This window comes from Aedes albopictus, chromosome 3 (assembly GCF_035046485.1).
Source record: "Aedes albopictus strain Foshan chromosome 3, AalbF5, whole genome shotgun sequence".
In the NCBI taxonomy this organism is placed as follows: domain Eukaryota; kingdom Metazoa; phylum Arthropoda; class Insecta; order Diptera; family Culicidae; genus Aedes; species Aedes albopictus.
Window position 1 is genome coordinate 125,982,617 of NC_085138.1, and position 18,010 is coordinate 126,000,626.

Consider the following 18,010-nt stretch of genomic DNA (forward strand, 5'->3'; position numbering starts at 1 on the left):
ACTTGCAGGCTTACCATACTTTCGACGCCGCGACCTTCTATTGACTATTGGTTTTCAAAAGATTGACAAGACTGTCAAGCTCGATGATAGATTGGCTGTTCCAACAACGATGTTCTAGTTCACCCAAATTAAAACTTACAAAGGTACCTACATGGTAATCTAGATTGAGCACCTTGCATTGACATGACAAGGCATCCACCTGTTCCACGTTGTGGCCCACTTTAATCATCATTCACCGAAATGGATCCCGTCCCGAACCCAATTGCGTGAATTCATCGTCATGCGTGAAAAACACCGTCTGTCTACGTACCTGTAGAATTCTCGTGTCTGTGTACGGTCCGCCTGATACCTGTCGACTGACGCACAGCAAAGTTGTCAACAGCGTACACAGCCACAGAGTGGCTTTCATGATTCTGCAAGTAAACAAAAATGGAAATAGAAGCAAAAAAAAATAGATTAACCCTTCTGCATAGTAGATTCGTGTCTAGTCTAGGTACTGGATGGGTAAACACCTTGAAGCCGTCCTGCAGTTTCAAACCGACCAAACCTAACGAAACCGACGACGTCAGCACAGTTTTCAGTTTGCGGTGGCGATGGATGGCTGGAAAATTAATTAATCAGAATCGAGTTTTCCGAATGGCATAAAGTAATTAAACCGGAGACCGATCAAGCCCCAGGTGGTATCGTTTGCTTCTGCCCGCTTCAGTTGCATCGTGCCCTTTCAAAGGCAGAATGTGGCTGGGATTGACCGAGAAGCCGCAATCGGCAGATGAACAACAACGTACGAAGCCCAGATGGGAGGATAGCTAGTGGTTAAACCTAAACGCCAATTTGATACATTGGTTAAGTTGGTGGGATTGGTGGTGAATTGTAAATTTGTTGATGCAATCCATTTGGAGGAACAATAGTTTGGATTCTCATGGGAACACCTTCTAGATTTTCCATGGAAACCTGCAATTACTCTACACTCTGGTGTTTAACATTCCATGAGGTTGTCTAAAGACTTAATTTGATTGAAAAGTTGAAGACAAGACATGAAACATCCAGAAACATTTATGCGTTGATAGAGTATGGAACCTACTTGCTACCATTACTCAATGACTTGTACATCAATTGACTTATTTGTACTATACATAATGAGAGCCTGACGACCTTGGCGGCCTTAATTTATTTTTCAAAATTATCAATTATTCAAAATTCCCGAAAAATTCTTTCAAGAAATAAGGTATTCTAACAATTTTAGAAATTTCGTCTAGTATCTCTCTATAAGCACATCTTAACATAGAATTTTACGAAATAAAACAAGATTGGTTGTATAGCTATTTTTTCATGGAGTACAAAAACAACATGCCAAAATTTTCGGTTATGCCAGAACCGGTTCCGATAGGGAAAGAGAAGGACTTTGTAGGACCATATGCTGCTATAGAGTGTAGTAACCTAAAATTCAATAATTTTCTCTCTCTCTCTTCTTGGCGTAACGTCCTCATTGGGACAAAGCCTGCTTCTCAGCTTAGTGTTCTATGAGCACTTCCACAGTTATTAACTGAGAGCTTCCTCTGCCAATGACCATTTTGCATGCGTATATCGTGTGGCAGGCACGAAGATACTCTATGCCCAAGGAAGTCAAGGAAATTTCCTTTACGAAAAGATCCTGGACCGACCGGGAATCGAACCCGTCACCCTCAGCATGGTCATGCTGAATACCCGTGCGTTTACCGCCTCGGCTATATGGGCCCTCGTATAATTTTAATAATTTTCACTAGTATTCAATTCCCGCGGCTGAAAATCTCTTTAACACTAGGAGCACCGAGATCAAAAAAGTTACGCGGAGCACCGGGATCGAAAATTTGTTGTAACTAAATTTTTAATTGGCTATATCTCAGCAATGGCTCAACCGATTTTCAAAATTTTTTTATCAATCTCATGTCCGAATCTTAAAATTTCAGATGCTTGAACAGAAATTGTTCTAGGGGTGTTCAAATTCCCTCTAGAACAGTGCAACCGATACAAATTTTGTTTCGTCATGCTTATCTGGCTGTAAACGTTCCAAATATTTCAGAAAACATCATAAATCTGAGGTGTTCAAATGAAAATAGTAGAAGATAACTGGATGCATATCGTTAATCTAACAGAAACATATTTTGAACATCCCTAGCGCTCCCGGCACAGTGGCTAGTTGCAATTAAATTTTCAATTGACTATATCTCAGCAACGGCTCAACCGATTTTCAAAATTCTTTTACCAATCTCTTCTCCGAATCCTAAAGTTTCAGATAATTGAACAGAAATTATTCTAAGGGTGTTCAAATTTCCTCTAGAACAGTGCAACCGATATATTTTTTTAAAAATGTTTACCTAATTGGAAGCGGTCTGAAAATTACTGTACGCATAATGGATGTGTGTGGTATAGTATAAGATAAAATATTTTGAACATCCCTAGCGCTCCCGGCACGATAATAGAAAATTTGTTGAAACTAAATTTTAAATCAGTTATATCTCAGCGATGGCTTAACCGATTTTCAAAATTATTTTCCTTACATGTTGTCCTAATCTTCTAGTTTCAGATAATTGAATAAAAAATATTCTAGGGGTGGTCCAATTTTCTCCATATCAGTGCAGAAGATACGATATTTTTCAGCCATTTTTTCTTTATTGAGGACGTTCAAAATATTTCCTTGAACTTCATAAACCTACATTATTCAAACGAGAATAGTATAAGATCTATCTGGATACATGCAGTAAACCTCAATTAAAAAGATGTTGAACATCCCTAGTGCTCATTGAATTGTGACCGAAGCTTGATTGTAACTAAATTTTCAATCGCTTATATCTCAGCGATGGCTCAACCGATTTTCAAAATTATTTTACCAATCTCTTGTACGAATCTTCAAATTACAAAAGTTTGAATAAAAAAAACCCTTCTAGGGGTGTTCAAATTGCCTCTTGAACAGTTCAACTTTTTTCAAAATATTTATATCATTGTAAAAGTTCTAAATATTTCGGTAAGCATCATAAATCTTTGTGATTCTAATGAGAATAGCATAAGATCACTTGATACATATTGTGAACTACATAGTAAATTGAACATCCCTAGCACTACTGGCATTGTGATCGAAATTCGGCTGTAACTATATTTCCAAAGGGGTAAATGTCAGCGATGACTTGACCGATTTGCGGTGTTCAAATGAAAATAGTAGAAGTAACTGGATCCATATCGTTAATCTAACAGAAACATATTTTGAACATCCCTAGCGCTCCCGGCACAGTGACTAGTTGCTATTAAATTTTCAATTGACTATATCTCAGCAATGGCTCAACCGATTTTCAAAATTCTTTTACCAATCTCTTGTCCGAATCCTAAAGTTTTCGATAATTGAACAGAAATTATTATAGGGGTGTTCAAATTTTCTCTAGATCAGTGCAACCGATACACTTTTTTTTCGACATGTTTATCTGGTTGTAAACGTTCCAAATATTTTAGTAAACATCATAAATCTGAGGTGTTCAAATGAAAATAGTATAAGATAACGATACATATCGTTAATCTAACAGAAAAAATATTTTGAACATCCCTAGCGCTCCCGGCACAGTGATTAGTTGCAATTGAATTTTCAATTGGTTATATCTCAGCGATGGCTCAACCGATTTTCAAAATTATTTTACCAATCTCTTGTTCGAGTTTCAAGTTTCAAAGTTTCAAACAAATGAACAATAATCATTCTAGGGATGTTCAAATTTCTCTAGAACAGTGCAATCGATATAATTTGTTCGACATGTTTACCTAATTGTAAACGATACAAGCGCTTCCGTAGACATGATTAATTTGTATGGTTCAAATGGGAATCGTAATCCATAAAATATTTTGAACATCCCTAGCGCTCCAGGTACGATGGTCGAAAATTAGTTGAAGCTTCATTTTAAATCAGCTATATTTCTGCGATTGCTTAACCGATTTTCAATTATTTTTTTACTAATATGTTGTCCTAATCTTCTAGTTTCAGATAAATGAATGAAAAATAATCTAGGGCTGGTCAAATTTTCTCCATACCAGTGCAGCAGATATGATTTTTTGCGACCAGTTTTTCTTCATTGTGAACCTTCCAAATATTTCCGTAAATATCAAACATCTATGTGATTCAAATGAGAATAGTATTAGATAACCGAATGCTTATAGTGAATCTCACAGAAAAATATATTGAACATCTCTTGAGCTCCTGAAATTGAGATCAAATTTTAGCTGCAACCAAAATTTGAATCTTACATATCTCAGCGATGGCTCAACCGATTTTCAAAATGCTTTTAGAACTCTCTTATCATAATCTTCAAGGTTCAAACAATTCAACATTATAGGGGTGTTCAAATTTCCTCTGTGCAACCGATATATTTTTTTTCGATATGTTCACCAATTTAAACGTTCTATAAATTTCCGTAGGCATAATCTATGTGTGTGGTTTATATTAGAATAGCATAAGAATAAATATTTTGAACATCCCTAGCGCTCCAGGCACGGTGATCGAATTAGTTTAAACAAAATTTTTAATCAGCTGTATCTCTGCGATGGCTTAACCGATTTTCAAAATTCTTCTAGTAACATGTTCTGCAGTTATTCAAGATTCAAGCAATTGAAAAAAATCATTATGAGGGCGTTCAAATTTCCTTCAATCCATTACTACCATTACATTTTTTCAATTTGCTCATTCATTGCAAAAGTTCAAAATTTTACCCCAAACATCATACATAAATCTACGTGGTTCAAATGAAAATTGTATAAGATTACTGCATGCATATCTCAGCCGGTTTTCAGGGTTTGTTTTAAAAATATGTTGCGCAAACCTTCAATTTTCAGACAGTTTAACAAAAATCATTCTATGGTTGCTGTGTAACAACAACAGCAACAGTACAACCTAAAAAAATATTTTTCAACATATTTGCCACGTGCAGTACTATAAGCAGCTGTGTATAATGTTGTCTTGGTTCTGGAAATTGAGTTCTACACCATTTATCATCAAAATCTAATGCAAATATTACATGAATCAAGTGGAGCGGATCTGGTTGGATGGTTAGAACACTTGACTATCACGCCGAGGACATGGGATCGAATCCCACTCCCGACAAACTCGCAAAATGTGAGTTCTTCCTTCGGAAGGGAAGTAAAACGTGGGTCCCGAGATGAAACTAGCCCAGGGCTAAAAATCTCGTTAATACAGATAAAAAAAAAAAAAAATACATGAATCACGCCAATTTATGACGTTTCCATCTAGAACATATACAATGTAGTAAAAAAGGGCGAAAAATATTGCAACGGCTGTCCTTTTGTGTAGGAAATTTGAACAACGCTCCACTATATAGAATTTTATACAATTCTCTTATGAATCACCTAGATGTATGATGTTCACGGAAATATTTAAAACTTTTACAATGAAATTTTAAAACTGTGCTGGAAACCAAAATTCAACACCACTAGAATAAGTTTTGTTCAATGGTTCCAAACATGAAGTTTCAGACAAGAGATTAGTAAAAGAATTTTGAAAATCGGGCGAGCCATCGCTGAGATGAAGCCAATTAAAAATCATAGTGCCGGGAGGGCTGGGGATGTTCAAAACCTGTTTCTGTGAGGCTAACTACATGTTTCCGGCATTTTTATACTTTTCTCATTTGAAGCCAGCAAATTGATGATGTTTGCGGATTTTTTTCATAACGCTTACAATGAAGTGAAAATGACTGAAAAAATGTGTGTCGGTTGCACTGTTCTGAAGGAAGTTTGAACACCCCTAGAATGTATTTTGTTCATTTGTTTGAAGTTCGAAGACTTGAACAACATATTAGCAAAATAACTTTGAAAATCAGTTGTGCTATTGCTGCGATATTGCAGATTGAAAATTTAGTCATCGTTATAGGAGCGCTAGGGATGTCCCAATATTTTTTTCTATGACAGTTTCAGAACGTTTACAATTAGGTAAACATGTCGGAAAAAAAATTGTATCGGTTATCTGGTTCAGGGGAAATTTTAACATCTCTAGAATGATTTTTGTTCAATTGTCTGAAACTTAAAGATTCGATAAGTAAAAGAATATAAAAAACCAGTTGAGTTATTTTGCGAGATATAGCCAATTGAAAATTTATTTATAGTTTAATTTCAATCACCGAGTGTGTTTTTATGTGATTTACAATATGTATCCTTTTATGTTATACTGTTCTAATAAGAATCTCGCAGATTTCTCATGCTTGTGAAAATATTTAGAACGTTCACAATGAAGTAAACAAGTCGAAAAAAATACACCGGATGCAGAGCTCTTGAGGAAATTTGAACACAAAACAAAATTCTGACAAGAGATTAGTCAAATAATATGGCAAATCGGTCAAGTCATCGCTGACATATAGCCCATTAAAAATATAGTTACAGCCGAATTTCGATCACGATGCCGGTAGTGCTAGGGATGTTCAATTTACTATGTAGTTCACAATATGTATCAAGTGATCTTATGCTATTCTCATTAGAATCACGAAGATTTATGATGTTTACCGAAATATTTAGAACTTTTACAATGATATAAATATTTTGAAACAAGTTGAACTGTTCAAAAGGCAATTTGAACACCCCTAGAAGGTTTTTTTTTCAAACTTCTGTAATTTGAAGATTCGTACAAGAGATTGGTAAAATAATTTTGAAAATCGGTTGAGCAATCGCTGAGATATATGCGATAGAAAATTTAATTACAGTCAAGCTTCGGTCATAATTCAAGGAGCACTAGGGATGTTCAACATCTTTTTAATTGAGGTTTACTGCATGTATCCAGATAGATCTTATACTATTCCCGTTTGAATAATGTAGGTTTATGATGTTCAAGGAAATATTTTGAACGTCCTCAATGAAGAAAAAATGGCTGAAAAATATCGTATCTTCTGCACTGATATGGAAAAAATTGGACCACCCCTAGAATATTGTTTATTCAATTATCTGAAACCAGAAGATTAGGACAACATGTAAGGAAAATAATTTTGAAAATCGGTTAAGCCATCGCTGAGATATAGCTGATTTAAAATTTAGTTTCAACAAATTTTCGATCATCGTGCTGGGAGCACTAGGAATGTTCAAAATATTTTATCTTATACTGTACCCCACACATCCATTATGCGTACAGTAATTTTCAGACCCCTTCCTATTAGGTAAACATTTTGAAAAAAAAAATTATATCGGTTGCACTGTTCTAGAGGAAATTTGAACACCCCTAGAAAAATTTCTGTTCAATTATCTGAAACTTTAGGATTCGGAGAAGAGATTGGTAAAAGAATTTTGAAAATCGGTTGAGCCGTTGCTGAGATATAGTCAATTGAAAATTTAATTGCAACTAGCCACTGTGCCGGGAGCACTAGGGATGTTCAAAATATTTTATCTTATACTATACCACACACATCCATTATGCGCACAGTAATTTTCAGACCGCTTCCAATTAGGTAAACATTTAAAAATATATATATCGGTTGCACGGTTCTAGAGGAAATTTGAACACCCCTAAAATAATTTCTGTTCAATTATCTGAAACTTTAGGATTCGGAAAAGAGATTGGTAAAAGAATTTTGAAATTCGGTTGAGCCGTTGCTGAGATATAGTCAATTGAAAATTTAATTACAACTAGCCACTGCCGAGAGCGCTAGGGATGTTCAAAATATTTTTCGATTGTATTTATGATATGCATCCAGCTATTTTATACTATATTCATGTGAACCACGCAGATTGATGATGTTTACTGAAATATTTTGCACGTTTACAATTAAATAAGCATGTCGAAAAAAATTTGTATCGGTTGCACTGTTCTAGAGGAAATTTGAGCACCCCTAGAATAATTTCTGTTCAATCATCTGAAATTTTAGGATTCGGACATGAGATTGATAAAAAAAATTTTGAAAATCGGTTGAGCCATTGCTGAGATATAGCCAATTAAAAATTTAGTTACAACAAATTTTTGATCTTGGGGCCGGGAGTGTTAATAAAAATAAATAATAATAATAGTATTCAATTGAAACAAATGTTAAGAGCAAGAAAACCTGGGATTTCGTTACGAATTCCTCCAGGGACTTCTTCCGAAATTCTTCCATGTATTTCTACAAGTACTTCTCCAGGAATTCCTTCAGGAATTGCTCAAGGAATTTCTTCTTCGTGAACACCTCCATGGACGTCTTGCGGGGTTGGGGAGAGACGAACCAGCCAAGGGCTGAAAGTCTCTTTAATTAAGACAAATCAATCAATCTTGCGGGGTTCCGAGAGTGAATGTCCCAGGGCTTATTCAAAGAAATGCTTCAGGAATTCTTCACTTTTTTCAGAAATTTTTACCTATAATTATGCAAGGATGCATCAAAGAATTCCTCCAGGAATTTACCCATGGATTCCTCCAGAGATTGCTTCAAGAATTCCTCTAAGGATTTTACCACAAGTTCCTCCGGGGATTTCTCCAGGAATATCTTGAAATGTTAATCAAGTGATTGTTACAGTGTTTTTTTTTTAAGATTTCTTAAGGATTTTCTCCAGGGATCTCCAAAGAAGTTTCACCATAGATTTTTTAGGTATTTCTGCAGAGATTTTTATCAGGGATTTTTCATATATTCCTTTAAGAACTCCGCGAGAAATTGCTCTGATAATTCCATCTGGAATTATTCGAAGCATTCAGGAGGAATTTCTTCCAGGAATTCTTTCGAAAACTTTTACCATAGATTCAAAGATTAATCTAGAAAATCCTTCAAAGTTTTGAAAAAAAAACATCCTTTAGGAAATAAAAAGAAAATCGGGTTAAGTACGGTTCCTTTGAATTCCACTAAGAATTTGCATCCTTTGACAGATACGTATTTCGACCTCAACTGTAAGGTCGTCTTCAGTGTCTTGTACTTGACTGAGTCGAGTCAAGTACAAGACACTGAAGACGACCTTACAGTTGAGGTCGAAATACGTATCTGTCAAAGGATGCAAATTCTTAGTGGAATTCAAAGGAACCGTACTTAACCCGATTTTCTTTTTATTTACAGATATTCCCCTAACAAGCCCAGGTTAATCATCATCCTTTAGGAGTTTATCCAAAGATTCCATCAATAATTCGTCCAGAAATTAGTGCAGACAAGGATTCCCTTAGATTTTTTCAGGAATTCCTACAGAAATTTTTCCTAGAAATCATTTAGAAAGCTCTCCAGGAATTTCCTAAGAAATTCCCCATGGTATTCCATCCGGGGTTCCTACTGGGGTGTCCTTAGGTATTTTTTCAAGACTTCCTCCAGGGATTCACTTTGTAATTTTTTTTGGGATTCTTTCTGGAACAACTCCAGTGATTATTTAAAAAAATTCTCCAAGAAACAGGAACTCTTCTTGGGATTTCTGCTGGACTTCTGCTGGAATTCTACAGGAATTGTTAAATAATTCTCTTAGGCTTACCTCTTGTGATTGCTCCCGGGATTCATCCTGAGGTATCATCAGGAATTTCTTCAGGGATTCCTTCAGGAACAGCTACAGGGATGACGCTAGAAGCATCCTCACGAACTCTTCTCAGGTTTTGCTTCAGGATTTTTCTAAGAATACTTTAACAATTTCTGCAGTACTTTCTCCTGGAATTTCTTCAGAAAATTCCCCGGGTATACTTCCAAGGAATTTCTGCAGGAATTCCTCTGAGAAATCAAAAATTTTTTCCAGAGATTCTTCTAAACAATCCTCCAGAATTTCTTCTAAAGATTCCTCCAGAAGTTCCTCTAGATATTTTTTCAGGATTCCTACAGGAGCTCCTCCAGGAATTTCTCCAAGAATTTCTTCTCTAGGAATTTCTCCAAGAGTTCTTCTAGGTATTCATCTAGCGAACCCACCAAGGATTCCTCGAGGAGTTCCTCCAGGAAATCTTCCTGGCATTCATCCAGGCATTCCTCCAGGATACCTCCAGGAATTGCTCAAGGGATTCCTCCAAGAATTTATCCAGGAATTCTTCTACGGATTCCTGCAGGAATTTCACTAGAAACCCCCTCCCTCTTCTAGGAATATCTTCAGAAATTTCGCCAAGTATTCCTTCTGGAATTCCTCCGAGAATTCAATCAGAGATTCCTCAAGGAATTTCTTCAGGGATTACTCCAGGAATTTCTTCAGAAAAATTAAGGAAATCCTCCAAGTATTCCTTCTTCACAAATTCCTCCAAGGATTTCTCCAGGAATTTTTGTAGGAATTTCTCCAGAAGTTCCTTCCAAGGATTCCTCCAGTGGTCTCTCAGGAATTCCTGCAGGGATTTTAATCGGAAATTGCTTCGGGGATTTATCCAGACATTTCTCCGGGGATTCCTCCACGCATTTCTTCAGAAAGTCCCCCAGGATTTTTATTTCAGATATACCTACAGGAATTTCTCCAGGAATTCCCCCGCAAATTCATCCAAAAATTTCTCCTCCAGGGATTTTTCCAAAAAAAATCCTTCAGGGATTCCTCTAGCGATGTCTCCAAGTATTCCTCTAGGAGTTCTTCCAGGAAATCGTCTAAGCGTTGCTCCCATGGTTGCATCAGGAATTCCTTTAGGCATAACTCCGGTAATTCATCCAGAAATTCCGCCAGAAATTCTTTTAAGAATTGTGTCAGGGCTTCCCTTAAGAATTTCTACGGGAATTTCTCCAGGGGTTTCTACAGTTTTCTACAGTAATTCCTCCAGCAATTTCGCCTAGAGCAATCCAATCCATGCATACCTCCAGAAATTCCTCCTGTAATTTTCCGGGAACACAATCAGAGATTCCTCCAGAAATTCTTTCAGGGATTGCCCCAGAAACTCCAGGGCACAGTTTCCCAAAATGTGGGTGGCGTCCCCCAGGGGGGTCGCCGAGCTTCAACGGGGGGTTGCGAGATTTCACGTAAATTAAGAATAAAAACAACAGCAGTTCCGCTTTTTTACGGCTATGACCAAGCAGAATCCAATATGACAGCGATCACACCGTTACACACAGTTAACAGTTTACATTTTCCCTGGTGGGTCGCAAAAAGTTAGCCCAGTACCTAGGGGGGTCACCACCCGAAAAGTTTGGAAACCTATGCTCCAGAGAATTCTCCAGGCATTACTTCTGGAAAAAATCAGGAAATCTCCCATGGGACGAATCAGCTTAAGTTAAAATTCACGAATAAAAATAAAAACAAAAGAAAAAAACCCTAGATATTCCTTCAAAATTCCTCTAGGTATTCCTCCAGGGATTCTTTTAGGCATTCCTTCAGGAATACCTGAAGACTTTTTTTGAATTGTTTCGAGGATTTCTAGAGAAATTTCTTATGCGATTTGTAGGTATTGGAATTCTTTAAGATAATTTTTGAGGAATGCATACAAGAGCCAGGGAATTCTCCAAGAAGTCATCCAGGAATTCTTTCACAATTTTCACCAAGATATCCTTTAGAAGTTCATCCACGGATTCGTTCAGGAATCCATCCACAACCCGAGCAGGAGAAAATAGCTGAAGAATAACTAACTCAGGTATGGAAAACCGAATACCTACAAACTGAATGAGGTATTAAGTAGCCCTGCATAAGAGGTAAAATACCTAAAATAATATCTGGTGTGTATTCTGTGCATAACGCGTGAATAATGACTTCAGGTATGGCAATACCTAAATAATAATCAGCGATTTTTCCATACAAATAGCGATTTTTCCATAATTGAATAATACCTCAAGCAGTCCTCAACACCAAACCAATAACTCATTGAGGTATTGTATCAATACCTACAAAATATCAAAATAAGTTATTTTCAATACCTGGATAACCGACCAATACCTTGTCTTGGTATGATACCTGATTTTGGTATTCTCCAGTTATGTGTCTGTTATTCATTCCTGTTCGGGAAACTCCTTCAAGTATGCTCCAAGCAGATCCTGAAAAAGAATTCCTTCAGAAATTCGTTTTTCGATTCATGCAGGGATGCCTGGACGCATGTATCTTGAGATTTTTTTTTCCTCCAAGAAGTTATCCATGGATTTCTTCAGAAACACCCTTACAGTTTCCTCCAGGAGTTTTATCAGGGACGTCTTGGGGGTGTTCATTTAGAATGTCTATCAGTCTTTAGAATGATTTCAGATACTTTCAAATAATTGTTAAGGAATTCCTTCAAAATTTCCCCTGAAATGCCTAAAGGGTTACCTCAAACGATTGTTTTAGGACTTATACTAGGATTCCTTCCAGTATTTCGCCAAAGATCTCCTACTGCAAATTGTGTGGGGATTTCTCCAGAAATTTCTCTTGGAATTTCTTCAAGAAGTTAGCTAAACATTTTCCAGGGATTCTATCAGAAATCTTTCGAGCAGTTCCTTTTGGAGTTTACTCAATGTTTCCATCAGAAATGCTTACAATAATTCCCCCAGGGATTTTCATACATTTTACCAGGAATTCACCCCGGGGAAAACTCTTCTCTCCTGGATTTTTTTTATGCACCAAGAATTCCTCTAGCAATTCTTCCCAGAATTTCTTCAGTTGAGTTCAAGAAGTTTTCCAAGACTTCCATTATTTGACAGTTTTCCAGAAATACTTGCAGGAAATTCTTCAAGAATTTCTATAGAGTTTTCCCTTCAGGAGTTCTTACAGGGATACATTAAAGATTTCCTGCAAAAATAGTCTCAAGGATTTTACGAGATTACCTTTAAGAATTCTTCCAGGGTTAATTCCGGGAATACATCAATTGACAATTGACGTAAAGGAAATTTCCTTGACTTCCTTGGGCATAGAGTATCTTCGTGCCTGCCACACGATATACACATGCAAAATGGTCATTGGCAGAGGAAGCTCTCAGTTAATAACTGTGGAAGTGCTCATAGAACACTAAGCTGAGGAGCAGGCTTTGTCCCAGTGAGGACGTTACGCCAAGAAAAGAGAGAGAGAGAGAGACATCAATTGACAATTCTTTAGGATTGTTCTTTGAGGAGAATATATGTACTATTTTTATGAGTACATAAAACTTTATTTAGGGAAATTCTGGCAGGGATGCTTTTGGAACAATAGCACTGTAGGTTTATTCTTCGAGGAATACAGATTAAGGGCATTCCAAGATTTCTAATGAGAATACATAAACTGAATGATTAGGTACTTGAAGATCTTCAATTAGTCAAAAAGACGTTATGCATACATTATTAAAAAAATTTCGATGGGTTTCTATTATGTTGGAGAAAATGTTGAAGGAAATCATGGAGAATCCATTCATTTGTAGTTATTAATAAGAAAAATATATGAGCTTCAGAAGAAATATGGCTCGAGTAAAGAAAAATCCTTAATCATATAGAAATTGAACACCACTACCAGCACCATGCTAATTTGTGTAGAACAGATGGGTGAGCTTTTTTCAACGTATTGTCAGGGCCGAATCTAAGGGGGAGCCGGAGGCACGGCCCCAGGCCACCACAAAAACCATTTTTGCTAGCTAGGGTAATTGATCCGATCATGGAGGAGTTAAGCGCTGGGTTCATGTCTAAACCACAATTGTATCGCCCCAAGCAAACTTTTTACATGGATTGAATTGAAAATAATAAAATCCATCCTTAATCCACGGGAAAATAACGAAATATTGCCACTTTGATGTTGTTATGAGCATTTTATTCGTTTTTATCTGAAAGAACATTGTGTTCCTAATGTTGCGGTATGTGTTCCTAATGTTGCGGTATTTTGTTCCTATTGTTGCGGTATCCCATTGAAATCATATGGGATACCGCAACATTAGGAACACTACCGCAACAATAGGAACACAGCAGCAAACACATTTAGGAAAATATTTTTTTTTAAATAGGTTTTTGGGCAAATCTAAAGCAAACAAATGGTGCAATCTCATAATTTAGGCACCATACATCTATTAAAAATACCTTTTGGTAACATTTCAGTCGAAAAAGTGCTCAATTGCCATTACCGCAACAATAGGTACTACCACAACGATGGGAACCATTACCCTACACATTAACTCTTTTTTATCATTTTGCTCAAGCACTGTCCAAAAACAAAGAAAAACTTTTATGCTTATCGTATTTTTTATCTCCGAGGGGCCTCCACATCCGCTTCGGCCCCGGGCCCCCACAATCCTTAATCCGAGCCTGCGTAATGTACAAAATACAACAGCGTGGCTGCGGAAGGATTGAACAATGCTTTTACTTAGAATATAATATAATTACATTCAATTTCTTCGTGTTGCGTTTATATAGTTATAGAAGCTAGTATGTACAGGTATCAAATTTTTAAGGGTGCTAGCCCTTAAGAACCCATTCAAACTATGGCACAGCTTAGTCACCCTATGCCCGAAAAATGAGAAATATACATTAAGAAAAGTACCAGGAATGGATGGGGAACGGAACCCAGACACCATCAGTATGGTCATTTTTGGACTGGCATCAGTCTTATGGGTCTTAACCCCGTTAAGGACAAACGTCTTGAAATCCCGCTTCAACAGTGCATCAGAACTGCAGACGCACAAATCTCAAGAAGCAAACTTCAAACAACAGTGCATTATATTATTCTGTTCTTGCTCACTTGTAATAAGCATAATATAAGAAGATCAGGTGCGCTGGTTGTGTTTGCGAAGAGATTTGTGCGCTCGAAATCGTGAGTAGGTGCCAAAGTCGGCCATTGTAGCAGCCAGGGTTGAAAATTTCATTTCGTCATATCTAAATTCAATCGCCTACAGCCAATTTTAGAAGCTGAACCTGAGAATATGGTATATGAAAAACTTGTGCGGCTAGACCAGTTCTGCTAGAAAGTCACGGAAAAACCGATATTTTTCGAATATTTAAGGTGAATGTCACGGACCACCTTTGGAAAATGCCAAATGATATTCATCGTGAATATCATTTGGCATTTTTCAAAGGAAGCCCGTGACATTTACGTTAAATATTCGAAAAATAGCGGTTTTTTCGTGACTTTCTAGCAGAACTGGTCTAGCTGCACAAGTCTTTCATATACCATATTCTCAGGTTCAGCCTCCAAAATGAGCTGTAGGTGATTGAATTTAGATATGACGAAATGAATTTTTCAGCACTGGTAGCAGCCATTTTGGGATTCTAACAAGGTATTCGTGAAAATATTATTCGTCTGAACTCACTAGATTGCTCTAGATAGTTAAGCACAATTTTCAAAAATAATTGGAGCAGCTCTACAAAAAAAAAACACACATTCCGGTAGTTAATGATACGCGAATCACATTTGATAATTGCTTTACTAGTTATAATATTACGAATTACAATTCGTATTTTGGATTATTATTACTTTATTTTCAGCCCTACACACTTAAAATAAAGTACCGTATTAAGCTATTCTATTTTCGGTCAGTAAAAATAGCTAAACTTCGGTAAAACTGTGCTGAAGTTCGGTAATTCGAACTTTTACCGAAAATAGAACAATCGAACAAGCAATTCTAAAATAAGTGTGCACAGCTAGTCTCGATTACCGAGTTCGGTAAAATTTTACTGGGTTTTTGAACTGCTGACTATTCCGTAATTCTGTCGTTACTCTGATCGTTACCAAAAAGTCAGTAATCTAGAAAATATCCTGTCTGTCAAAAACTACCGAGTAACTCAGTAAATTTTGTAGAAACATTTTACTAGCTTTTTCGGTAATTTTCTATTCCGTTTATTTTACTGGGTTCTCCAGTTTTCTGTGGACATCCGGTGCTTCTGGTTCTAGTCTGATTCTGGTCTGAATTCATTATAGAAATGCTCTTCAGTCTTTCCCCACTAGGCCAAATAAAAAAATCAGCGAAAAATCTATCAGTTGCCAATTTATCAGATAAATTTCTGCGGAAAAAAAACAAGGGGATCATAGCACACCAACAATATCTGACTACAGAAGAGAGAAGCTTCGTGGTTTCAGGCGGTAAACTTCATTTTAGGTGGTCGATCTAGTTACTCCGTGAGTTTTACAGTTCCACTTTGTCATGCCACATAATTCTCGCTGATTTTTCATTACTTACCCAGTGGGAAAATATAACAAAAAGGTCGATATTCCTGTCCGTAGAAGGATTATTTGTTCCAAACGTATGGGGAAAACATCTGCAGCTGCAGCAAGAGTTCAAACATGTGAGTCTTTTGTTATCGTTTGACAGCTGCTTGCGCTGCTAGTCGTATGTTTATATTATACTTAAACGAAAACTCGGTAACAGAATATCAATTACTGGAAGTCGGTTCTTACTATTACTGACTATTGACTGTGTTCGGTGTAGTGTCAATATTACTGTTCTTTCGACTACCGTACTCAGCAAAGAAACCGAAAATATCACTGAATGGCTGTGTAGGCTGGTTCATCTCTTAAATCATATTTTTGAGTAGCCATCCTGCCTATTGTCTTTCTTGTCTTCAAAAAAAAAATACCTTCATGTACAGCTGAACTCGCCTCCGCGCCAAAATGACTATCGCCTTCGCTTTCCAATTGATTTAGAACTCTTCACTACACAGCATCGATTCACAACTCACAGACTTCACCTCCGTCACCATAAAATCAATCAATCGAGATGCCGGGACGTCAGCCACTGTACCACCTGCTGCCAGCGGCTGGCCACTACTATACGATCCCAACAGTCTGTGGCATCACCTGTTGTGCTTCATTTAATACCAGTAAGCAACCGACAGCAGCGTCAGCAACGGTTTGCACCACCTCCCAAAACATCCGCCACGATGGTCGCTGCTGGACCGAAAAATATTTACGAGCCCAATTAGGATTCCCGCTGATTGACACTTTTACCGGTTAATTTCAGATAGGCACTGATTCACAGCGTGAAAGAGCCATCACAATACTAGGAAGAGGAAAAGCGATCATCATCAATACGGGTCTTGGAGGCGAAGGGATTTGAGATGATTTGGAGGAAGAGTTATGGTTTTTGTTTAGTCGGTCGGCACCACATCTGGGATACAAATGAGGTAAGAAAAGTCTAAGTATAGATTTCTGTTAATTTTAGTCTTCTGAACTGCCGTAATCAACTAATTTATTTCCCGTATTATAGTCAGGGAACGTCCATAAATTACGTCACGCAAAAATTGCCCATTTTCAACCCCCCCCCCTCAACCCTATGTCACACTTGTTGTATGAGACCTCTAATATTTTTGTATGGATCGTCACACTTTGCTGAACCCCCCTCCCCCCCTAAAAGCGTGACGTAATTTATGGATGTTCCCTCATCTGTTTTGGTGTATTGTAAAGTTTCCACCTCATCAAGCACTAATTAATCAATATTAGGAAAATGATGCCTTTTGATTATCAATTCCGAAGTCACATGACATCTAACAATATTTCACATTCTAGGTTAATGAACAGGACTTCTTCTTATTATCCATCTTCTTTTACTTCTTCTCCTTCTCATTCTTCTTCTTTGTGGCTCTACATTCCCACTGGGACTTGGCATGCCTCGCTTCAACTTTCTTTGAGCACTTCCACAGCACAGGTCCTTTGTCTGCATTTGCATGAATAGGTATCGTTTGAGGCTCCACAATGATACCCTATACCCAGGGATGTCAAGAAAAGCTCCCGACCGAAACGGGAATCGAACCCGCAGTCTCCGGATTGACGCTCTAAAGCCTTATCAACAAGGCTAACTGGAGACCCCAGGACTTCATGCACGTATAAAGCTTTGAACAGATTCTGATGACCATCATGGAACCAAAATAAAACCATTTAGACTTTATGACGGCTCTAAGAACCTTAAATGGACTTCAAATGTTTGATTGGGGTCGATCTTCTTCTAGCACAGCACTTCATCGTTACACCTGCAGATCTCCATAGGTCGTATTGTCGTGCAACGTTAACTTTGACCACTACCTTATGATGGTTAGTACTTAAACTCTCCTTCATCAACAATGTTCGATACCGGTAACCTCCGTGGTACAGTCTAGAGCGACTGAACCAACCGACTGTTGCCATTGTGTACGTGCAGAATCTCAAGGCAAGTGTTGCCCATCTATGTAGAGCCCAGTTGTACTAGAGTAAATACAGTGTAAACGGAAACAACAGATCTGCTTTTTCAAGAAGAAAAGCCAGTCCTTTTCAAGAAGAAAGCGAGCCTCCA

The 18,010-nt window shown here is 37.4% G+C and overlaps 1 protein-coding gene across 2 annotated transcripts in view; it reads right to left on the bottom strand.

Moving 5' to 3' along the window:
• The window catches only part of LOC109430363 (uncharacterized), a 123,436-nt gene extending 106,877 nt beyond the window's left edge, over positions 1-16,559 (bottom strand). Inside the window, exons 1-2 of one of the 2 annotated variants that reach the window (XM_062855798.1) lie at positions 15,926-16,031; positions 311-413 (exon numbers count right to left, since the gene is read on the bottom strand). In XM_062855798.1, coding sequence (XP_062711782.1) covers positions 311-409 — 99 coding nt within the window. In that variant the 5' untranslated portion in view covers positions 410-413; positions 15,926-16,031. Of the gene's footprint in view, positions 1-310; positions 414-15,925; positions 16,032-16,322 lie in introns of those variants that run through there. The other variant, XM_062855797.1, reaches the window with a different exon arrangement.
• Positions 16,560-18,010: the final 1,451 nt, after the last annotated feature.